The sequence below is a fragment of the Saimiri boliviensis genome, chromosome 11 (assembly GCF_048565385.1).
Source record: "Saimiri boliviensis isolate mSaiBol1 chromosome 11, mSaiBol1.pri, whole genome shotgun sequence".
NCBI classification, from domain to species: Eukaryota; Metazoa; Chordata; class Mammalia; order Primates; family Cebidae; genus Saimiri; species Saimiri boliviensis.
Genome location: NC_133459.1, coordinates 55,343,173 through 55,368,173, shown reverse-complemented (window position 1 = coordinate 55,368,173; position 25,001 = coordinate 55,343,173). Strand labels below are relative to the sequence as shown.

At 42.5% G+C, this 25,001-nt stretch overlaps 1 protein-coding gene across 1 annotated transcript in view; it reads left to right on the top strand.

Annotated features, from left to right (window-relative positions):
* The window catches only part of C8B (complement C8 beta chain), a 37,407-nt gene extending 14,250 nt beyond the window's left edge, over positions 1-23,157 (top strand). The window contains exons 5-12 of the mRNA XM_010348524.2: positions 393-525; positions 2,815-3,012; positions 6,192-6,432; positions 8,408-8,536; positions 11,077-11,240; positions 18,902-19,055; positions 20,515-20,583; positions 22,795-23,157. Coding sequence (XP_010346826.1) covers positions 393-525; positions 2,815-3,012; positions 6,192-6,432; positions 8,408-8,536; positions 11,077-11,240; positions 18,902-19,055; positions 20,515-20,583; positions 22,795-22,946 — 1,240 coding nt within the window. The 3' untranslated portion in view covers positions 22,947-23,157. The remainder of the gene's footprint in view (positions 1-392; positions 526-2,814; positions 3,013-6,191; positions 6,433-8,407; positions 8,537-11,076; positions 11,241-18,901; positions 19,056-20,514; positions 20,584-22,794) is intronic.
* The last annotated feature ends 1,844 nt before the right edge of the window (positions 23,158-25,001 follow it).

Below are 25,001 nucleotides of genomic sequence, written 5' to 3'. Positions count from 1 at the left end.
CCTACTCTCCCAAGGCAACTGTAGTAATACAGGACAATCAATGCACAATGGTGAAAGCACGGGGTGTCAGTGAAATGTCTCACCGCAGTGGCAACAGAGCTCAAACTTGACAGATAAGTTGGAGATATAAAAGTGACTGTCTGGAAAGGCATTCTGGGTGCAGGGAACAGCACCTTTCATGGAAGGAGTTGAGTAGACTGGAAAAGAGCAAGCCTCTTCACATGGCTGAGGAATGGGGCACGTGGCTGTGGCTAAAAGTAGCCAGAGATGAAGCTGGAAAGCTGTTTTGGACTGGGTATCAAGGGCCTTGAAGGCTGTGCCAAGGAACTTTTGCTTTCCTTCAGTAGGGTCCAAACCCTAACCTCTTCACTGTCTCTGTCTCTTCCTCACAGGATAAATTTGTTCACAAACACTTTGGAGGGCCCAGTTCTTGATCACAAGTATTATGCGGGTGGATGCTCCCCACATTACATCCTGAACACGAGGTTTAGGAAGCCCTACAACGTGGAAAGCTACATGCCACAGGTAAGGGACAGCCAGGTAGCAGTGGAGGGAGCCCCAGCTGAGCACCCAGTTAGCAGGATCCATGGCCTAGCCCAACAGCCTACTAGCTGTGTGATCTTGGACACATCCCCTTTTCTCTTGGAGCTTCAGTTTCTTCATATGTAAAATGGGTAGTTCCTTCCTCCAGATATTGTGGTGAAGATGACATGCTGCATTATAGTAACAGGAGGGTGGTCGTCGAGCAGTAATAATAGAAACCATAATATCAAAAGCTACCTTGAAGGTAGAAGTACAGCTTAGGATTTGGAGTCACATTGACTTGGTGGCCCTGCCACTTACCATCTACGTAATCCTATAGGCTCTGAGCCTCTGTTTTCCTGTCTCCAAATTGGGATTTACAGAGATCCTACCCTGTAGGGAGAGGATTAGTGAAATCATGAATTTAAGTATTTAGCACAGAATCTGGCTTAATGGTGAGTCCACCAGAAACGTTAACTCCTGTTGCTGTTGTTATTGCATTCTTATCAAATCCCTGTCTATTAAATGCAGGCATTGCTTTAAGCATTTTATGAAATGCTCTACCAAGGTAGGACCCTATTATGACTAATGTACAAACTTAGAAATACATCTCACAGAGAGTGGGGTTTAGAATATCCCATAAGACACACATGTACTTGAGTTCTGATGGGAACACACTGGGTTCCAGGCCTGGCTCTGCCACAGGTCCTAATTTTACCTTCGATTAAGTTCCTTTTCCACTTTGGGCTCAGTATTCTCATCTGTGAAATGAGGGGACTAGAGTAGAGGGTCTTGATGGAAATTTCCACTTCTGAAATTGCACCATGTTTTTTTTAGCCAAGTGTGGTGGTACATGTCTATAGTCCCAGCTATTCAGGAGGCTGAGGCGGGAAGATTGCTTGAGCCCAAGAGGTTTGAGGCTACAGTGAGCCAAGGTCGCACCACTACACTGCAGCTTGGTGACAAAGCAAGATTCTGTCTTTAAAATGCATATATTGCCCAATTTTGAAGGCTAGCTCCTCCTTATCCCTCCTTCCCTTCCTCCCCAACACACTTTTTAGCCAAGAAAGAACAAATTTACCTTAGCATCAAACACACCCTCCATCAGGGTGCCCAGTGCCATCCACAAAATCTCTGCTTTCAAGGGGGAGTCTCAGAGCGGCCATTACTATCCAGGTGACAGTGGATCCTAACTCAGGTGGGACATACGTGGTAAAGTCTCTGCTCTCCATACCAACATTATTTGAGTGCTGTGCTGGGTGCTGTGCTATGATTTAACAGGATGAACCCAATCCTCAGAACAAGCCTGATGGAAGGGACCATTATCGCCTCCATTTTACACATGAAGAAACGTAGGCATTTGTCCAAAGTCACCTGACTGGGAAAGAGCAGAGAGGCAGCACATCTCAGCAGCCACACTGCAGACCATGTCCAAACTGCTCCTCCTTCCCCTTGGGGCAGCTGAGCTGTTGCACCCTCCTCTGGGAATTATAGGCATCCAGAAGCCCATGGGAGCTGGGGGCAGGGAGATGACTCGGGACTGGTCACTCCAGGGCGCCCAAGACAGTACCCTTGGCAGTTTCCCCACACACAGAGCCATGAACACTGATTTTTGAGCAAATGGCCCTCTGCATTCTCTCTAAGGCACTTTCCTGCCATTGTCACTCCATCCCCTAGCCACTGCCTTAGATCAGACCCTCATCAACCATCACCTGCCCTGCTCATACAGCCTCCTCATGGGTTTGTCTCTCTGACTCCAAATTTTTTCCTTCCAACCCAACCACCACTGCCCCAAATCATTTTCCTGAGGCTTGATCTACTTCCTCTGCTGACTCATCTTTGAATTAAGCCCAGATTTCAGAACAAGTAATTCAAAAGCCACACTATTTTGATGCCAGAAACTCCTCTCACAACATCCCCATTTTCCCCTCACTCTTTCAGCTTCTCACTGAACCACACTGCTATTCCTGGGGCACATCCTGCTCTTTCCCACCTCCATGCTTTTGCTTTAGCTGAGCCCACAGCACAGAACATTCCCCTACATTTCCAACAGTTGAAATCCAAATAAAAAGCCAGCCTCTAAGTTTCCACCCAAGGCATTGAACAGGTCTGTCTCTACTACTGAATCAAGAGCCCTGAGGCAGGGACACAAATTGGCCCTGATTTTTCTGTATCCAGAGCATCTAGTTCAGTATCCAGCACATGGTAGGAGTAGATTTGCTGTCTGCTCATTGGTATTGAACTGATTTGAGCCAAATGAAATAAAAAACACTTTCTTTTTTCTTCCTTTAGACGCAAGGCAAATATGAATTTGCACTGGAAGAATATGAATTGTACTCAGATTTTGAACACAATGTCATGGAGAAAACAATAAAAAAGTCTAGTTTCGGTTTTGGTTTAAAAATACCTGGAATATTTGAAATTGGTATCAGTAGTCAAAGTGATCAAGGCAAACACTATATCAAGAGAATCAAACGATTCTCTCATACTGTAAGTATGCCTGTGTTGCTTTTAAACGTATATGTTGTCTTACTCCAGTTTCTGTTGCTGTAACAGGACACTACAGAATGGATAATTTAAAAACAAAAAACATTTACTTGGCTCACAGTTCTGGAGGCTGGGAAGTCCAAGCTCAAGGGCCATATTGGTGAGAGCCTTCTTGCTGCATCATAACACATGGAAGGCATCACGTGGTGAGGAAGCACATGCAGGAGACAGAAAACAGGGGGCTGAACTTCATTGTTTTATCAGGACCCCACTCCCACGATAACTAACCCTTTCCTGAAACAATGACATTAATCTATTCATGAGGACAGAACCCTCATGGCATAATTACCTCATAAAGGTGCTCCCTTTTAAAACTGTTACAATGCCATTTGATTTCAACATGAGTTTTGGAGGGGACATTCCATCAATAGCATGTGGATTCTTTTGAAATTTCATGCCCACAGATGTGTCTATATTCCACGTTACTACTAGTTCTAACAACAAATCATATTTCTGCTGTCTTGAAATCTTTTTTAAAAAATAATTATAGAAGATTATAGAGATAGAGACAGGTTATCTCTGCCTCTATCTCTCTCTTTTTAAAGAGACCAGGCAGAGATAACCTTCTGTAATTATTTTCTCTCATTTTCTAATAAACTTTTCCTTTAGGTTTTCAATGAGCTTATGGTGTAGCTTTGAAGACCAGAATATTTCTGGAGATTTTTCAACCCATAGGAATCTGACTTTTATCCCAGACATCCAGCTGAAATTCTCTCTGGAATGTCACCCAAGACCTCTTCTCTGACTTCTTAGGGTGCTTGGTGGAGATGACTAAACCATTGCTCTCCTGTTTCTCCTGCTTTCTTTCTGCTCATCAGCTTCCTTCCTGGCTCTAATATTCCCAGCTGTCCTTTATTTAATTGGTGGCCCTCTTCCCTATGTACTCTCCAGTCTCTCCTGGGTGACCTCTTCAACTCACTTCTGTTACAGGCACAAGCTATGAGCTTTCATCACTGCTTCTAAGCTCTCAGCTCAACTTCAGACCTTCCCTATCCACTCTTCTGAGCATCTCACCTGGGCATCGTGCTGACACTCCAAGGCAATGTCTTCTTCCTAAATCTTCAATGTATGTTAATGGCATATTCCCCTCCACTTTTTCAGGCTAAAAACTGAACCAGAATCATTGGTTCTCACTTTGGCTTCATGTCCACATCTGTTGAATACCAAATCCTTCAGTATTACTCTCCAGTATTTTTTACACTAGCTCCTATTACCTCTTAATTAATCCAGGTTATTTCATCTCTTACTGTTCCCAACTAAATGGTCTCTCTGTCTCCTACTTGCCCCTTCACACACATGAAGAAATGTTTCTAGGATGCTAATCTGATCGTATCATCTGCTTCCTATTGCTTACTACCTCCCCTTTTCCTTCTTTCCTCCCCTCCCTTCCAGCTACCTGATTCAAATTGCCAGTTATAGGATATTAATGTTGGACCAGGCACTAACCTAGAGACAGACTAGGGATCTCTAGACTAAAGGATAATATTCTTGCGTTCATGTTCACAGTGTAGTAGGAGCAGCAAACGTGGAGACCAATATATTATTCTTAATTACATCAGTTATGATACAACATGGTATATGCTATAAAGGCAATGCAAGCAAGTACAATGCAATCCTAGAGAAGGGAGTGCCAGCGTGTATCTGGGAACTTCGGGTTGGTATCAAATTGGAGGCAATAGCAAAGTAGAGATTTAAAAGATAAGTAGGTCTGTGTCGGGCAGAAAAGGGAGAAAATAACATTTCAGGGAGAAGGAACAGCAGGGCTAATAATATGAAAGAGAATGGCAGGCTTGGGGAACAGTGAAAAGTTGTATGAATATTGACCTACGTGGTTGGTAGAAAGCAGTAAAGTATGGAGAGCAGACCTTTGGGGTGGAGAAGCTGAAGCCAGAGAGGTTACTGGAGGACAAAGCGTGATGATGTTATATTCAGAGTAAGGAGGCTGATTTTATTCTGAAGGCTACAGCAAGCTAGGCAAGGTTTTGTTTTAAGAGGAGCATTGACATAACACAATCTGAATTTTAGGACTTCAACTGTGATTGGGGCATTGAAGGAGGCTAGAGAAAGGAAAGAGATCACAGAGGAAGCTTTTATAATAATGCCAACAAAAGGAGATGCAACCTAAAACAGTCAGAAAAATAATGAACAGAGTACCTAGTGACTGCTTATTTAGGAAAGGTAAGGGAGAAGGAAGATGGTCAGAAGTCACTGAGGCAGGACTAGAATGGGGCGAGAGCAAGCTAGGAGACAAAATGAAGCACCGGGGCAGTGGGCGCCAGCAGAGCTGGCATGGCTTTGAGAGCTGAAGGATTTAGGATTGGACAGAACATACCTCAGACATTTCCCACCTTCCTCTTTTCCTCTGCCTATACGGCAGTATAGGGGACGCTCCCCTTGGGTTGTACTAACACCTCCTAGATGTTTATACTTCATCTGGCATCACAAACTTTCAGTCTCTTCCATGCATGGAGAGTCACCAAACTTTTTCTGTAAAGGGCCAGATAGCAAATATTTTAGGCTTTGTGAGACTGCAAAGTCTCCATTGCGACTATTCAACACTGCCATTGTAGTGTGACACCAGTTGTAAACCATACCTAAACAAATGGATGCAGTTGTGTTCCAACAAAACTTTATTTACAAGTATAGGCACTGTAGTTGGTAGGAGGCTGTATTTTGCTGACTCCTACCATACACTATCATAGCTGGTATTCCTAAAGCACCATGTTTACTCTTTGTTGCATGGCTTTTTTTTTTTTCTGAGTTTACAAGGCATCAGCAAAGCAGGTGCTTTTGCAGGTTAGCAAACCCCATGTCCCATCGGAGAGGCCCCATGCCCTCCAGCTGTTCCCTGCCATGCCTGCTTCTGTTACCCTTCTCAGTCCTTATTTTTTACAGTAAGGAGGTGAATTAACAGCAAGCTCTTCCAAGCTGAACAGGATGTCAGAATATTTATGAGCACGGAAAGCTTGTCAAAGAGGCCGTCTTCCCTCAAGTATCCTAAAGGAATCATAAGAGTGATGACCCTGGGCCAAGAACGTCGAATGGTATTTGTAAAGTTCAATTTCTCATTCCAGATTCCTAACTTTAAAGGTCTGGTTTTCCCATGTTGGTATTTCATTTAGAGAAGCGTATTTCTGCATGCACGCTCTGACCTTGAAGTAGCACATTACAAGCTGAAATCCAGAAGCCTCATGCTCCATTACGAGTTCCTTCAGAGAGTTAAGCAGCTACCCCTGGAGTACGGCTACGGGGAATACAGAGATCTCTTCCGTGATTTTGGGACCCACTACATCACAGAGGCCGTGCTCGGGGGCATTTATGAATACACACTCGTTATGAACAAAGAGGCCATGGAGAGAGGAGGTACACTGAGGGACCACGGCTTTCCTAAAAGCTGGGGGAAGAGTCATAAGTTGAACTTCTAGTTTTTTTCTACCTACCTGGCTACACCTTCACAGTGTCATTTGCAGATTCCTCTTCCTCCTTTTTTTGACTGACAATGTCAGTCCTCCTCTGTCTAGCTCCCTAGGCCATTCACTTTTCTATAATTCTCTTCTGTGCGATTGTATCCAACCCCACGGCTATAAATGCCTTCAGCATGCAGATAACTCCCAGATCTCTTCCTGCACCCAAGAGTTTATGCTGACATGTTTCTTTGATGTCTCCACGTGAATGTGTAACAACCCTCACCAGCTGAACATGCGCCCAAAGAGAACTTTTGACTTTCTCTCTCCAATAGGTTTCTTATTTAGCCACCCACATCTCAGAAATGGTTCCACCATCCAACCAATGGCTGAAGCCAAAAACCTAGCAGTCAACCTTGATTATTTTTTTCTTCAAATCTATTGTTTTCCTTCTCTTCCAATCCATCAGCTCTACCTCAAGTTATATATATATAAATACACACACACACACACACACACACACATATATATATATATATTTCTATTACCACCATAGGCTCACCTCATGACCAGAGCTTCACATTCAAAATGTAATGTGAATGTGAATCAAGTATGAGTTTTGGAAGAGGTAGATTCTGATTCAGTAAGTTTGGAGTGAGACCTGAGAATACATTTCTAACAAGCTTTGGAGTGATGCTGATGTTGCTGGTCCGTAGATCATGCTTTACTTTGGAGATAGTTACTGTGGCCTCCAAACTAATATTCCACCCCCACCCCTCTCCTATAATCCATCTTCATACAGCTATCCCAGGTCTTTCTAACTCCAATCAACTACAAGTCTAAGGTGTGAGTGCTACTTTCTGACCCAATATCCTTTCTAATGACACGGCACTCGTTGAGTTAAGTAAACTGCTGTTAGTCACACGGATTGCAGTGGCAAAACCAGGGCTTGGTTACCAGTGCATGTACTTGCAAGAGGACACGATGTAAATTTATACACTGTGGCCTCAATCTTGTCAAAATCAAGATAACTTCCTCTATAAAAATGGTTTCAAAAGTGCTTTTTGTAGTTCCTCAAACTGCTTCCTATAAAAGGGCTCAATAATTAAATAAGTCGGGAAAACACATAACAGATTCCACTCTCAGAGTTCCATGAATGTACTCCAATAAAATGACCTCTCCACCTATTTTGATGCAACATTTGTCACATTTTCTTGACCACAGAAGTTCCTTTTCTTGTAACATCTGCTACCATCTCATGGGATTCATGTTTCAAGAAACGTACTTTGAGAAAAAACTGATCTACACTAACATTGCTAGACAGCCCCAGTGGTCAAAGTTGCTTCTTTCTCCCTGAACTGGCCTCAAGGTGCTCAGAGGTGCTTATCACGGAAGGAGGATGCCTCAGGGAGAATAAGGGTGGATGAAGCAAGAAATAGTCCAAAAATGAAGAAGAAATCAGGGAAATTGGCCCCTCCCCTTTGCCAGATACTATTCCTTACTTTTTGTATGCATTACATTGATTAATTAATTAACACACATTTTCTACTTTATCAAAGATTGGAGAAGCCTGGCTCAGGGAGGGCAGGCAGATTATAGCAGTCTCTGCACTCACTGGATCTATCCCTACAGAATCAACAGGGAGATCAAATTTTTTAGAAAATGACTGAGCATTCCCCTCTTTGGAAGTCAGCAAAAATCCTCAGAGAGCATTGGGAGGAGGCTGAAAGGGGAAGTTGGGTCTGCGCTCTATGAGGTCTCTGCCCTGGTGCCTTTTGCTGTCTGCATTTCTTGTTATCAGGCTAGTGACCTATTTATTTGAACCTGAATCCTTGTGACATCCAACAAGGGCTAGGCCTCTGAACTCCGTCAAAGGAAAAGTGACAGAGTGAATTACCTTTTAAGTCATGGACCTTTTTCCTTGCTTTCTTCAGATTATACTCTTAGCAACGTCCATGCCTGTGCCAAAAACGATTTTAAAATTGGCGGTGCCATTGAAGAGGTCTACGTCAAGCTGGGTGTGTCCGTAGGCAAATGCAGGGGTATTCTGAATGAAATAAAAGGTGAGTGACAGGGGCTTGTGACTTCCACACTTAATGTTTATCCTCCTAGTGCCTCCAGTGATTACAACATCTCCCTCCCTTTTTGAGACAAACACTATCCCAACTTCTATGCCAACTATGTCCTTCTGTTCTTTAGAGTTTTACCACCTAACGTACCGCTAACATGGCTTAGTGTTGCTTGTTTTTGAACTTTATGTGGATGAAATATAATCCTTCCAGTCCTGTGTTTTCCATTCAACATAATGTTTTTGTGTATAACTATAGTTAGTTCACTTCTGTCACTGCATACTATTTTGTTGTATGACTATACCGCTTCTTCTTTGTCCATTCTACTATTGATGAACACTTGGATTATCTCCTCTTTCAAGCAATTATATCGATTCTGCTCTGAACATCTTACATAGCTATCTGGTGCACACAGACAAGTGACTTTCCAGGGAATACATATAGGACTAGAATTGCTGGGTTGTAGAGGCTGGGCTTTTTCCACTTGACTAGATAGTGCTAAGCTGTTTTCTAGAATAGCTGTACCAATTTATACTCCTGTTGGCAGTAGATGAGAACTCCTTCCCTCCCCCAGCCTTTTTGTGTATGTGTGTGAGACAAGGTCTCACTGTGTTGCCAGGCTGGCGTGATCTCAGCTGACTGTAATCTTCACCTTCCAGGCTCAGGCAATCCTTTCACCTCAGCCTCCTGAGTAGCTGCAACTACAGGTGAATGCCATCATGCTCAGCTAATTTTATTTTTTATAGAGACAGGGTTTCACCATGTTGCCCAGGCTGGTCTCAAACTCCCAGGCTCAAGCCATCTACCAGCCATACTGGGCCCGAAAGTGCTGGGACTGCAAGCATGAACCACCAAGCCTGGTCGAGATGCCCCCAACTTTTGAATGATGCTCAGGTGTTGCAGGCTCAGACTTGAGGAGCTGTTTTATACCAGTTCTTCTTCTTTTTTTTTTTTTTTTTGAGATGGAGTTTCACTCTGTCACCCAGGCCAGAGTGCAGTGGTGCAATCTCAACTCACTGCAATCCCCGCCTCCCAGGTTCAGGTGCATGCCATCATGCCCAGCTAATACTTGAATTTTTAGCAGAGACAGAGTTTTGCCATGCTGGGCAGGCTGGTCTTGAACTCCTGACTTCAAGTGATTTGCGTTCCTTGACCTTCCAAAATGCTGGGACCATGAGCCAACATGCTGGGCTGCTTTACACCACTTCTTTTGGCACTGGGGATTTAGAGACATTAGAATGGAAATTGCCCACTGATATGATTGAGAGCTTTCTGGGAAACTCACTAAGTCCAAATAATAATTGCTTTATAGTGGTCACTGTTTAGTATGTGTCAACTACATGCTTAGCACAGCCTTTATTAATTTTCCCACAATTGTCATCTCACACAAAGAAGTGAGATAGCTTAAGGTCTGGACAGGGCTGTCTGGTAAGTACTTCAATCTCTCCAAGATTTCTTATCTGCACAGTGAGGATTATATAGTTACTATTTCATAGTGAAGATTAGATGCATTCATACATATACCGCACTTATATTAGTGACTAACACATAAATAATCAATAATTATTAGCTGTTAACATTTATTCTTTTTATGGATGCAGAGTATCCATTTTACAGATGAGAACAAAAAAGAAATCTCACACTGTATAAATGATTTGTCCAAAACCACAAGGCTAGACAAAGTCAGAGCTGGATTCATGCCTGGTCAAGGTGTGTAGGGTGAGTGGAGGAGAGGAAGAAATCAGTTTCCAATCATATGGGCTCTACTACACTCTACCTGCAGGAGCCAATTTGGGGAGAGGAAACTTATTTCACCAAGGAACAGTGGCTATGAAACCAGACAGACCTTGTTTAAAATGTATCAACTACTAGCTGTGTAGGCCTTGGCAAGTCACTTAACAATTCGAGGAAGAGTTCCATAATTGGACAAGTAGAGCTAATAATGCTGGGCTCCTAAAATTGCTGTCTAATAAAAGAAAATAATGTAGCCTATCTGTTTCTATATCTATCCATCTCTCTGTCTGTGTGTCTATCATCCATCTATCTATCAACTGCTTATTATCTATCTACCTATTATCTATTTATTATCTATCCTCTATCTATCTATCTTTCTACCAATCTATTATCTATCTCCTATCACGGATCTATTATCTATGTATCTACCTATCTACTCTCTGATCTACCTACCTATTTACCAATCTATTATCTACCTAGCTACCTACATATTATCTATTTATCTATCTAATCTATCATCTGTCTTCCCTAAGCTTACTCAGTAACTAGCACTTACAGCTGCTCAAGATAATTTTTTTTTTCTTGTCCTGCCCCCAATGCCTGTTACCTATGGCTGGATGAGTTTACCTTTGCCCCATGCACCATGACTGCCCCATGGGCAAGGAAGTGTCTAGTCTATGCACAATTCTCAGACAAGTTCAGTGAATATGATGTAATCAAATTGTTGGTTGGGTTGCAGTATATTCTAGGGGGCAAAGGGGTATCCTTTGTGATCTGCTGGCTGTCTGTGTCCATTCCAGACAGAAAAAAGAGGAACACCATGGTGGAGGACTTGGTGGTCCTGGTACGAGGAGGGGCAAGTGAGCACATCACCACCCTGGCGTACAAGGAGCTGCCGACAGCAGACCTGATGCAGGAGTGGGGAGACGCTGTGCAGTACAACCCAGCCATCATCAAAGTTAAGGTATGCAGCGCTGCTCTACCCATCCTTTTCTCCATCTGCAAAATAGCTTTTGAGGGCCTACTGTGAGCCAAGGTATGAAATGCAGCTATCACTAATGCCCAGGCCCTAATTTTGAGACACACATTTGATAGTAAAAAATATATTTGAAATAAATAGGCCAGGCACAGCAGCTCACGCCTGTAATCCCAGCACTTTGGGAGGCTGAGGTGGGTGGATCACGAGGTCAAGAGATTGAGACCATCCTGGCCAACATGGTGAAACCCTGTCTCTACTAAAAATACAAAAATTAGCTGGGCGTGGTGGCGTCCACCTGTAGTCCCAGCTACTTGGTAGGCTGAGGCAGGAGAATTGCTTGAAACTGGGAGGCGGAGGTTGCAGTGAGCCAAGATCACACCACAGCACTCCAGCTTGGTGCCTGGCAATGGAGCAAGACTCTGTTTCAAAAAACAAAAAGAAATAAAAGAAAGAAAGAAAGAAAATATATTTGAAATAAATAAATTATAACACACTGCTCAGTACTACCTAGAAACCCTCGACATCCTCTCACTTGGGCTCCAAGTTGCTAAAGGAAACTAACAATCAGCTTCTAATTCTAGCCTGCTCCTTTTTCTTCTTCTTTTTTTAAAGACAAGGTCTTGCTCTGTTGCCCAGGCTGGGGTTCAGTGGCATGATCTTGGCTGACTGCAGCCTCTAACTCATGGGCTCAAGTGATCCTCCTGCCTCTACCTACCAAGTAGTGGGGGTTACAGGTGCATGCCATCACACCTGGCTAATTAAATTTTTTTTTTGTAGACATGGGGGTCTTGCTATGTTGCCCAGGCTGGTCTTGAACTCCTGACCTCAAGTGACCCTCCCACTTTTGCCTCCCAAAGTTCTGTGATGATAGGTATGAACTACTGTGCCTGGCTTCTAGCCTCTCTAATGAAATAAAAGAAATATTAATTTTATTTATTAATCAATTTAATTAAATAATTAATATTCCTTTTGTTTCATTAAAGAATCACTCATTTATTAAGTCATTTGAACATTATGCATTCAACCAACAAATAGTTGCTAAATTTCTGCTATGCTATAGGAAATATGGTACTAGGGGAAAATAGAGGAAGATGCAAGTATAAAACATACAGCCTTTGAGGTACAGTAAGATACACACACGTAACTATCTTACAGGCCAAGATAAGACATCACAACAACTAATATGTCTTGAGCACCTAATACATTCATGACCCTCTTTAGAAATGCTTTTTCATCTAACATTTAGAAATGTTATTTTATCTAATCTCCACACTCGTCAGCAAATTAATCATTCTTATCCCCATGTTGTGATTGACAAAAATCAAGGGCTAGAGAGTTTGCATCCATCACTGGCTGTTCAAGAGTCTATTTGGTTCAACCAAAAGGCGTTGACTTCTTCCCTCCCCTCTAGACTTTCCTGTGGGCTTGGTGAATAAAAAATAATGATTCTAACCACTTGTCACTCAAACTAGAGGAGTTCCACAATGTTAAACTAAAAGGATGGTTGTTATGCCAGGACTGTCATACATGTCAGCAATGGTAGATCCTTGCCTGTGGGGACTTCTGCATGGTACCCATAGCACATCTTTACACCATGCTCTTCTTGCCAGTGTCTGTGCAGTCATTATGGGCCAGTACCCACCCACTGGAGATTCCACCTTGCAGTCAAGGTAGAGGGTTGAGGGGCTGGAGCTCTGATGAGAGACTCCGCAGTCTCCAGCCCGGGTGATTTCTTTATTTGCATGTTAAATACATAGTTTCTGCAGAACAAGAAGGCTGCCATTCAAATCCTCTCCTTTGCACTTATTCAGCAGTTGCACTTAGGGTACAGTTGCTGGCAAACATGAGAAGGATCAAATCAGCTGAGCTGCAGGAGCTCCTGAGAAATCTGGGCTTGGCTGATGCCGTGGTGGCATTGGTCGGGCATCACAGATGGTCATGGGAGAGAACAGAGAGTTCAGGGGAAAATAAATCCCTACCCTTTATCTCTTTTTCCTGTGATATCTTACCTGAATCTTTTTAAAAAAACTGAAAACCAAATAAATGCCCTGGTTACTCAGGTCGGTTAAATGTGCCTGCCTGGGCACTGGAAATGTCAAATGCCAAGCATGTGATGTGATGTGGAATGTGTTAGAGAATCAGAGATGTTTTGGGAGTGCTGCAGGAGTGGAGGAGGCAGGAGCACTGAAGGTTGTCACATACCTCTGTACCTTCCTACCCTAAGTTGGAAATACATACTCCGGGCATCCCACTCTCACAAGCATTCTTTTCTGGCAAGAGGAAATTGCAGATGGCTTCACATTATGTCAGAATAATTCTTCCCTGCAAAGCCAGCTTACCAGGTAGCTGGAGTGGCAATTGATTTAGGACAGCAGAGCCCAGTAGACAATTTCTAGATGCAACAGTTTCAGCCAAGGCTTAATTATATAAACCAGTCTTCAAGCTCAAGACCTAAAACATGATTTCTATAGAAGCAGATAGGCAGGGAAGGAGACCACAGGGGAACCCATTCTTAAACTTTAGTCATAGGTAGCTCTTTGTTCAAAGAAGACTTAAGAGACAGCAATGAACATATAAGAAGATATTTGAACACAAAAGATGGAAATTATGTTCATGATATAGGAAATTATGATGTCTTAAAACAGAAAAACAGAAGTAAATTTTAGAATATATTTTCCATGATTTCATAAAATTCAAAAAAATGAAGAATTTATGAAATAAAAGCTGAGGTGTTTAGATACTAATCAGATGAAAAGACAAGTGGCTGAAGACGGGAAATCAAGCATGCAATAGCAGAATTAAAGCCCACATTTGAAGCTATAAAAGACAGAATTGACACTGCAGAAAATTGAGAGAGGATGTGTAAGCTGCTGTAAACATGTTCTTATAATGCAAGAGACAAAGAGATTAAAACAATGGCAGAAAAGAAATATGATGGACAGAGAGTACAGGAATAGAAATCTTAAAACAGAGAGTTTTTTCTAAGAAAGAGACAAGATTACATGTGAAAACACATTAATCAAAACATAAGAAGAGAATCTTCCCTGAGCTGATAACACAGAATGAACGGCTCATTGAAAACTAAGCCAAAGTGCTGAAAATGAAACAAAACTGAAACACATCCTGGTGAAAATGTTTACTTTTAGGAACAAATATATCCTACAGGAATACAAGTCAAACTGGTCCTAGAATTCTTTGCAATGTGAAATGCTTAAAGACAATGGAGCGACAACTGTGAAGTCTTGAAGGAAAAACTTATGGCCTAGTGAAATGGCCATTAATGGCTGAGGAATTCCAAAGACATTTTAGATATTAAAGGAGTCACATAAAAGGTTGCTAGATTTCACAAATGAAAACACAGGAAGTTCAGTTAAATTTTTAAATATCAGATACATAAGGAATAATTTTTAGTATATGTATCTCCCAAATATTGCATGGGATATACTTAAACTTAAAAAAGATTTGTTCTTTTAATCTCAAATTAAAATAAAACGGAATGTCCTGTCTTTAACTGGTAATCCTTGTCACAAAGTCTGTCATCCATGTACATTTCCATGCTAGTCAAGATAGCTAGGTTGTGGTCTGGGACCTATGCTGATGGAGAGGCCATTGTATGAATTATTGGCATTGCCCAGGGCAGGAGGGAAAAAATATGATAATGAATGGTGCTCACACAGAGATCGGGACAGCCTAGGTCATGATGCAGAGTAACAACCTCCACGTTTCAGCAGCTTGGTAGAACAAAAGTTTATTTCTCAATCACATATGTCCAAAGCATGTAGACAAAGCAGATTTGCTCAATGTAGTTGCTCACAGATCCAGATGATGGGGGCTGCATCTTGTTATGTGCTCCCAAGATGACCACAGCTGTGACAATAAAGGAGTGGGACAAGTCACCTCACTCTGTTTGAAAAGGCTCAACCTTGAAGTGACATTCTCATCTCACCTGCCACTGGTCAAAACAAGTCATATTGCAAACCTACCTTCAAAGAGAGCAAGAATGCAGCCTAACCATGTTCCCAGAAGGAAAAGAAGCTGAAATATTTAATAAGCAGTAATAATGACTCTTAGACCTTTCTCAAAGCAAATTACTCAAAGATTTTCTCAAAGCAAATTACTCTGGTCCAGAGAATGGTTAAAATACAAATGTTGTGGCTTCATATGCCTGGAAAGACAAGGTTGGATTTGGACTGATAGAGCTCACCTGCAAAAATAAATCCTGAATTTCAAACAGGAAAATCTGGCGGGGTGTGGTGGCTCAGACCTGTAATCCCAGCACTGTAGGAGGTTGGGGTGGGTGGATCACATGAGGTCAGGAGCTCAAGACCAACCTGGACAACATGGTGAAACTCACCTGTACTAAAAATACAAAAATTAGCTGGATGTGGTGCTGTGTGCCTATAATCCCAGCTACTTGGGAGGCTGAGGCAGGAGAATTGCTTGAACTCTGGAGGCGGAGGTTGCAGTGAACTGAGATTGTGCCATTGTACTTAGCCTGGGTGGCAGAGTAAGACTTCTCAAAAAAAAAAAAAAAAAAAAAAAAAGGAAAGATAAAGAAAACCCTCAACAAATATAACTAAATGGCTGATAACACACCAAAAAAAAAAATTTTTTACCACTAATGAGATCCTTAATATGTAAAGAGTGATACCATTTTGAAGAAAAAGATGTCTCAAAGGAGATGAACACTTCTCAGTTGGCTTATAAAGATGCAAAATGTTTAACTTCTGTAATCATAAAAAATAAAAATTAAAGTAACACTGCAGTATTATATTCTACCTGTCAAATTGACAATGATTAAAAGTCTACAATATTCAATGGCATTGACTGTGATGAGATGGATATTTTTGTAAAATAGGATGGGAATATAATTTGATACAATTCTTTAGGAACAGAATTTAAGCAGATATATCCAAAACATTAAAAATGTTTATAGCTTTTCATCCAACAACCCCCAATGCAAGAATCTACTAAAGAAATAATTTGACAAGTTGGTAAAGATGTATGTGTAAAGTCTTGTCTTATTTTGTTACTTGAAGTAGCAAAAGGGAAAAGAAAAAAAGCAAATGTCCTAAAAAAGGAAATATCCAACAGAAGAGTTGAATACACTGTGGCTCATCCATATAGAAGGATACTCTGAAGCACTGAGAAATCATTTTATCAAAGATGCTTGAATCATGTGGGAAAATGCTCATATTCTGATGTTAAGTGGAGGAAGTGAGACATAAAATTGCTCTTATGCCACCAATTTGGTGTAAATAGCTACTGACCCATCCTCTGGATAGCTCCATCTACCTTCCCAAAAGTATACCCTGAAAGGAAACTGACCACAGCGTTAACACGTCATATCCTTTTTCCACCTCTCACTAGCAATGTGACTTTTGTCAATCTCCTTAATGTCTCTGTGCCTTAGCTTTTTCACCTGTACAACAAGGAAACAAAAAGCTAACTAACTCATGAGGTTGTTGTAAAAATTAAGTTAGATAATGTGTGTGAAGTATTTAATTCAGCACCTAATAAATGCTAGCTATGGTAACAATTCTTTGTTATCGCTAAGAACACCCAGATTTAGTATGGAAACTTGCGTAGAGTTTAGTCAGTGCTCACCATTCCTTTGCTGCAATAGGATAAAAGAAAATGTTCACAAGGGCAGGTATGCTAAGAATCCAATGACCAATGTGAGTGGTTAGAACTGTGTGTTTGGGGGGAGGTGGGAAAGAAGGTGGAAGAGAAAAGGAGGACAGAAGGTAAGGAGGGAGGACTAAAGGAGAGAAGAAAAAAGATGGGGAAAGTGAGCAGTGACTCAAAGAACAGATGAATGAGCTGCATCAAGTTTAAAAAGGCAAAGTGGAGTCCTGAGGAGCTGATGTTAAGCTGCAAGTCAAACCATAGCTTGCAAAATTTGGAGAACCCTAGGAGAGAGATTATAAATGGGAATGATCGAGCCATTTTTATCAATGATCATTGTGAACTAAGAGGAAAAACACAGGTTCTGGAATAGAACCCTGGTAATACCATATTATGAGATGTGTGATCTTGATCAAATTACTTATCCTACCTTAAAATGGAGCTGATAATTGCTACTTTTTAAGGATGAAGCAGGATCATATTTGTAGCCCTCCACACAGCTCCCGGGACACGGTATGTATGGAAGGTTTATTCCAGTTTGGCCTCTGATTTCCTCTGTCTCCTGCGGCAAATCTCAGTGCTGGTAGGAAAGTGCCTTTATGGTTAATGGCAGCCTTTCAAGGTGCTTTGGGAGCAAAAGCAGATTGTTGGAGGAGCTCTTCATTGGTTTAAAGAGAGTTTGCCTCTTTCTCTCTCCAAACTCCCACCCCCACCCCTTGTGTGGCCAGCAGGTTGGATGGTTCTGCAAACAGCCTTCGGATCAATTCATTGACCACAAAATGGTGAGACAATGGGACCACCAAGGGGCCTTGCTTTGCCCACTGGAGCGAAGGTCAGCGTCAGATGCATTAAGAAATGGAAGCAATTTTCTTCCCACAGGAGGCTTCTATTAGTCATGATTGCTTGCATTTAGAGAGACCCTAAACTCTTCCAGGGCTGGATTAGGGCAGAATCACAAACAAAATCTGGAGAGGAATCTGGCCCTGGAGTTGAAACCTGAGCCAAGAGGGAACATTTTTAACCATCTATTTGGACTGTACCTCTGGTTTTTCTAACCCACAAGCAATGCCACATCTATCTGTGACTTCTCCCTCTCAAACACTGCCACGACCACTGAGTGAGCCACATCTGCTCATTCTTCCTCTATGCTTCTGACAGCCATACCCTCTCATCATGCCCCCTGCCGTTATCCTAATGAGGCCCTTCGTCCCCTACATCCATCCAGCCACTATGTTCACTTAGCTGGAGCCTGGACCCTAGAAACACAGAGCTGAGACATTGTCCTGACCTCCAGTAGCTTATAGTCTAATCAGAAAAGAAAGAAAAAGGGGGAATTCTCCATGTAAAAACCAAACCAAACCAAAAACAGTATCAACCATAAAGGAGCAGTCAGAAACACGGGATTTGTATCAGATGGGTAGTGCAGACAGTATCTTGAGTGATTAATGGAGGGAAGGTGTTCTGTGAGCTTTAGAGCTCTGGAAAGTTCCTGATGGTGACTCTTGCAGGATGGGAATGATTTTAATAGATTTGGAGGGAGAGTGATGTTGGGACAGAACTCCTATAATCCTTCCAAAGAGCTGCTGGAAAATCGCCTTCTCTGCCCCACCAAAGATAGATGAACCATCCACTCCTTTCTGCTCTCACCTGCTTCTTTCTACAAGTTTCTGCTGGTGCCTGTAACCACCAAGTGGTAACCATCTGTTGCTGTGTTTGTCTCTCTTTCTCTCTAGATTCTGAGTTTCTTGGGAGTAGGGATTTTATCTCACTCATTTTCTATGCTTCATGCCTAGCACTTAGTAAGTATTCTAAGTGTCTGTTGACCTGAACTTGAGTGAGCTAATTTGTGTTTATCAGCTAAGGGGAGGCAGAGAGAAGACAGGAGATCCATCTAGTCCCATAGGAATCCACATGCAGTCTTTGTGCACTGATCCCGGTCCATTCCTTTGTAGTTTTGCTTTACACTTCGACTTGATAAATGTTTTTCTCTTGAAATCAATGCCCTTTTCCCTTTCCAGGTGGAGCCTCTGTATGAACTAGTGACAGCCACAGATTTTGCGTATTCCAGCACAGTGAGGCAGAACATGAAGCAGGCGCTGGAGGAGTTCCAGAAGGAAGTTAGTTCCTGCCAGTGCGCTTCCTGCCAAGGGAATGGAGTCCCTGTCCTGAAAGGTACCACTTTCAAGCAGCTGGTCTCCCTTGTGGAAGCCATAATCTGAAGCAGACCAGGGGCCAGCCATTTGCCTGCTTTTATTGACCAAAACGTCAGAATTTAGTCCACTGGGAGATATTACTCTTGCTGTCAGTATACCTGGGTTCTAGCCCCAAAGGGTACTGCAGGTGACAGCATCATTAAGCTGAAGACAGGAGCAGGCTGAGATCATGTGACCTACAGCAAGGAGTGGGAATAGACTCAGAGAATCTCTACCCGGAAGAGGGCCTGGGCTGAGCAGGAGAAGCCTTTTGTGCATGTCCTGACTAATATGTAATAAGATTTGGGGGCAGCAGCAAGGATGGGCCACTAGAACTTGATTGTTAAACTCAAGAGTCATGTCTGGGGTCACTGGAGTGGGCAGAGCAGACTGAGAGGGGTGAGGGCCTGGAATCTTATGCTCCTGTTGGGATAGGCTATCAAGACTCTGAGGAAGAGGCCAGCCAACACACAAAACAGGGCCACCAGAGCAGATGGTTACAGCAAGTCCAGCTCAGGGAACCAACTGGAGTCAAGGCAGAGACCAGAGGATGAAGTCAGCTCCACAGAAGGGACAGAGAAGAAGATGTATTCTCAGGCAGAAAGAGTCTAGTTGCAGACTGCAATTAAGGAATATGTCTCTGGCTCCTTGGACAGGATGGACATGGGCAGAGAAGACATAAGTGAGAGCATAAGGCCTAGAAGTTCTGCTCTCAGCACAAGGACCCCTAGGTGAGAGTTAGTTCTGAAGCAAGTGGGGTCAGCTCATCAGCTCAAGATTTTAATCTAGGGTTGCTAAAATCTCCCTTGCCTTGTGTGAAATTTGGACCTAGAAACTTGGATGCAACTGAGGCTGGAGAGTGATGGTGAGGTAGAATATGGAGCCAGAGACTGGAATATTTGCAGGTCCTGACCTTTGACAGACAATCCTGTAAAGAGAAAGAGATTTCTTGTGATTCAGATGAGAAGTTCCTTGACAGGCTACAAATTCACATAGGGAATCACTTCCCAGGAGTCATTACTGGCCAAAAGTTGGATGAGACATCTGAGAGTAATGAGTTCCCCATCATGGAGGTATTCAAGCCTAGGCTAGGCAATTATTTGGGATGAAATTGAACATCAATGACAATTGGCCTCAATGACTGCTAATGTAGCTTCTGACACTGTAAGCATTTAAGTATGGGTCAAATGTCAGCTAATGAGTAATTGTACCCAACAATTCCATGTATTCCCAGGGATGGCAATCAACACCCCTTTATGGCAAAGGCCCTCAGGAAAGGAGTGGATATTCCTGGCACTGAACCTGCCAATAGCAAGTCATTTAACTAAATATGGGCTCTGTTTTCACCTGATGAAAGTGCAATGATGTGGAGGGCTGAGCTCCAGGGGTTCTTTGCTCCACCTGGCATGATTCACACTCTCTCTGCCTTGTCTTCTCAGAATCACACTGTGACTGCATCTGTCCTGCTGGATTCCAAGGCCTAGCCTGTGAGATCTCCTATCAGAAGAGTAAGTTGATTGGAAAAGGAACTCTGGGGAGGTCCAGAGAATAATTCACCAGAACAAGAACAAGGTGTGGGTGTGGAGTGTGGGGCTGGATACTAGGAAACCTGAGCTCCCTCCTGGCCCTTGATTGTTCCGTATTTCATTATTTTTTACAACACAGAGTGCTTTATATTAGAGAAATATCAATGCATGGCGTTTGCAAGCCATCTCTTTGGGTCATTCTGGAATGCTTACCCTCTTTTTCTGCTTAGTGTGCTTCTATTCAGCCCTCAAATTCTAGCACAGATACCCCCTCCTCTGCAAAAATTCCTCTAATCCCCAAAGAATTAGCTAATTCCTCCTGCTGTCTCCCCGAGGACTTTGAACATATATCTACTATAGCTCTCTAGGCATTGTGCTTTGGGTTGGCATGTCTATCTAGCTCCCCTGCATCTGTGAGTAGAGAGTATGTCCCATTTACCTCTGTGTCTCAGTAGCCAGGCACTGTTGTTGCTCAGTGACATGTTGAATTAACAAATGAAAGACTCAACTACCATTGGGCTCCCTTCCAGCTCTCAAATTTTTTGGCCAGTTTAACATATAATTATGAGTCCTCAGCCGTTCACTCCTCTCTCACTTTCATTCCTTTCTGTGACTTTTTGGTGATACTGTTCAATATGGAAATAGCACATGTAAAACAAACAACAAGCATTTATTGGACACTGCTGTATACTAGACATCTTGCTGAGTGCTTAAACTCAGTTTGGGTTGAAATTCCATCTCCATCATTTAATAACTGTGACCTGGAGCAAGATACTTCACCTCTTGATGCCTCGGTTTCTGCAACTGTAAGATGAATACGATCATATTAACTACCTCATAGAGTTGTCTTGAGTTTGTAAGAAGGCACATAAAGCACTTGGAATGGTAACTGACACAATGGAAAAGCAAGATAAACATTGGTTACTTTTTAAAGAGCACATTGTTACTTTGTATCATATATATATATATATATATTTATTTAATCCTCACAACAACCCCATGAAGATATCATTGATATTCCCATTTTATAGATGAAGAAACTGAGGTTCAATAGGTCACTAACTAACGTGCCCATAGTCACACAGTTAGGTTTGATGGGTCACTAACTAACATGCCATAGTCACACAGTAGAAACCCAGGTTCAGGAACAGTGGTCTGCCCCCAAAGCCTTTAACTGAAACTCCTGCCTGTACTCTCATGTTCCCAGTGAAATCCTCAAGGTTGTCCACACTCTCCTCTTTCACCTCAACTAGTCCCCAAGCAGTCATCTTCCCAGTGAGTGTGCAGTCACACAACCACAGAATTCCTATGGGTGGGACGAGCCCTTGGAAACCATGCACTCCAACTCTCTCATTTTTAAGTAACTTACCCAGAATTACACTGTGAGATAGTGGCAAAGCTGGACACAGGATATATCATGATTGAAGTCATTGATGACTTACCAATCTCACCAACAATCTAAAATCCTCAAGTGAAAGCCAAGTGTCAGAAAGTGGAAAGCACCAAGCATCCAACACTCACAGTAGATAACACAGCTCCCATTACATAAGCTGAAAAGAAGGTACCTGTCCAGCATCCCACAGCTGGAAACTGTCTAAGCTGGAAAGCATTCATTCATTCATCCATCCAACCATCCATCCATCCATCCACTTAACACACATTTAGTAAGGGCCTCCTGTGTGCCAGCCTAGGTGCTGGGTGAACAAATCAGATATAGTCCCTGTCACAATGGAGATTGTGCTTTGGAAAGGAAGGTCAATATCCTTTGAATTGTCCCATAAATGTCTTTAAAGTTTAAATTGTAGCAACTGTTACAAAATGTTCAGATACTGAAAATACAAGGAATTGAAGGAGAATTAGGAGTCACAGTTGATGGGGAGTTGGGGGTGGTCAGAGAAGCTTTTAACTGAGGAAATAACCCTTTCACTGAGATCCAACAGGCGAACTGGATTGACCAGGTGATTAGAGGAGGGAAGAGTTTTCTGGGCAAGGGGGGAATGCATATGCAAAGGCCCTGTGGTAGGCAGGAGCATGACAAGTACAATGGCCAGGAAGCTGGCCAGTCCGCTGCAGCAGGGAGCTCAGAGATGCAGACTCCCAAAACCTTTTGGCTTACATACCTCATCCAATCCCAGTAAGGCACCAGGAATATAAGAAGGGCTAACTGATGTTTGTTGACCTTCTTTCTTATAGATATCACTATTGATGGGAAGTGGAATTGCTGGTCAAATTGGTCTTCATGCTCTGGAGGACATAAGACAAGACAAAGGCAGTGTCACAATCCGCCTCCTCAAAATGGGGGCAGCCCCTGCCCAGGCCCTGCTTCAGAAACACTTAACTGCTAATGATGGGAATGCTCCTAGCAGATGATACAGCAATGGGATGCATACAGTGAGAGGCCTGTGCCCTCAAGCACCCAGGCCAGCTCATCCCTACACCAGCTTCCACCTGGGGTTCGTAGAAGGGCAGGAGGCAGTGCCATGCAAGCTGTTTAAAATAAAGATATTAGCCTGTAAAATGCAAGTCGATTTAAAGAAATCTGAGTTAAAGGCTTAAGCGTCTATGTAATTTTCACCTTACTCACACTACAATTTTATTTCACTCATATTGACTACCAGCCAGGAAGGAAGTTGTTCACATTTCAATTCCATTCTCTAGCTGTGACTAGCATGTAGTAGGTGCTTAATAATGAATCAATGAATGAACATTAATTTTTTTCTTTCCTTGATGAGTACAACGTCTTGTTCAATAATAATGGTAGTTCCTGTTTACTGGATGATTACTATGTGTCAGCCATGAATTCTGTGTATTAATCCCTTCCATCCTCTAGATGCTGTAACAGCTGGGGGAACTGAGGCTTAGAGCGCTTAAGCAATTTGTTCACTGTTAACACAGTTAGAAAGTGGCAGACCCGGGCTGTAAACTCAGGCTCTAGAGTTTTGAATTCTTAATCACGATGCTCTCTCACCTCTCAGTAAATGAGTATCTGATTAACAAATAATGTTTCATGAAACAAAATGCAGCAGAAATTACCGTGTGTGTGTGATTGACAAATCGCCAGTCATTCCCTTCTGAGGAGAGAGGACCCTGGTCCCCCAGCTTACTTGGATGCTTAGCATAGGAAGGGTGTGGTTGTCCATATTGGCAGCAGGAGTTCTGGGTCAGAGTGGAATTGTGCTTAATAAAGGAGTGGCATGGATAGGTGCCCAGGGAAGATCCTGAGCTGGAGACAAGAGCCAGGGAAACTGATCCCTGAAGCAGAGAAAGTTGAAAAAGAAGAGAAAATCATGGTGGCCGGAAGAGGAAATACGTGAAAGAGAATTTTAAGTTGATGGCTTTGGGTATGTGCAAGGTAAACGGTTCCCTACCTCCCCCACAAAACTGTACTTTCTGCTTTGCTCACTTACACTCTTGTGCAAATACCATTTTGCAGGTATGGAGGGAGGCTTGAGGGAGAGAATAAGAAGACAATTTTTCTCTGGGCTACCAGAAATAAAAATTTAATTTTCTGGATTGTCAGGTGAGCATTTAAGCTTTATTTCTCTAATTCGTTCCATCATATTAAAATATCCTGGAAGTCTTTCTTTGCTCTTGAGCTCCTCCTGTCTGACTGAAGTACTTCAGGTGAATTTGTTGAAATAAAGTTGGTGGGGTAAAAAGCAGATGGTTAAAGGCGAATTAGTTCATCCTATTGATTCAACCATTGATTTTTAGCAAAATCATCTGCTTAGAGTTGACCACTGGGTCTGATGCTGGGGCCTGAGACCTTAAAATATGACACCAAGCTTTGGTTACTGGCACAAAGCAATCTCGCCCAACTAGCTATCTGAATTGAGTCCACAGAGCAGCCATCAGAGGGAGCTGCTTTGGTACTGCCAGGGGTTCCTGCATCAAGTGTGGCGATCCTGCCCGCCTTCCCACTTCCCCGTGGCCCCTGCAATTGAGCTGACGGGTCTGGGCCCTTGTTTGGTTTAATATTATTGCTTTGCCGTCTGCTGTTATTTCAACAGGATAATCCAATAATGTTTTATCTCTTTCATTATACTGAGGCCGTATAATTTTCTTGAGTTATAATCTATCTTCTTTTAAGATTCCCTCGAGACAGGGAAGAGCGATTCTGTCTTTAGTTGATGGGAGGCTCCCATGAAGCTGACACTAGCACGTTGAAGCAGCACTGCCAAATTAAATTCTGAATCTCAATCACAGCCACTGTTTCTAATGGGAAATTTGTGTTGATTATGGAGATGACAGCCCAGGTTCACATTTATTGCATTTAGCAGAAATTGTTTATCCTATTAAATATAGTCTTGAAGGAGAGACAATTGAATTTTGGAGCACCGGTGAATACCCGGGTGACGCCCAGGCGTTGCTAAACTGTGTAGTAATTATATTCTTATTTG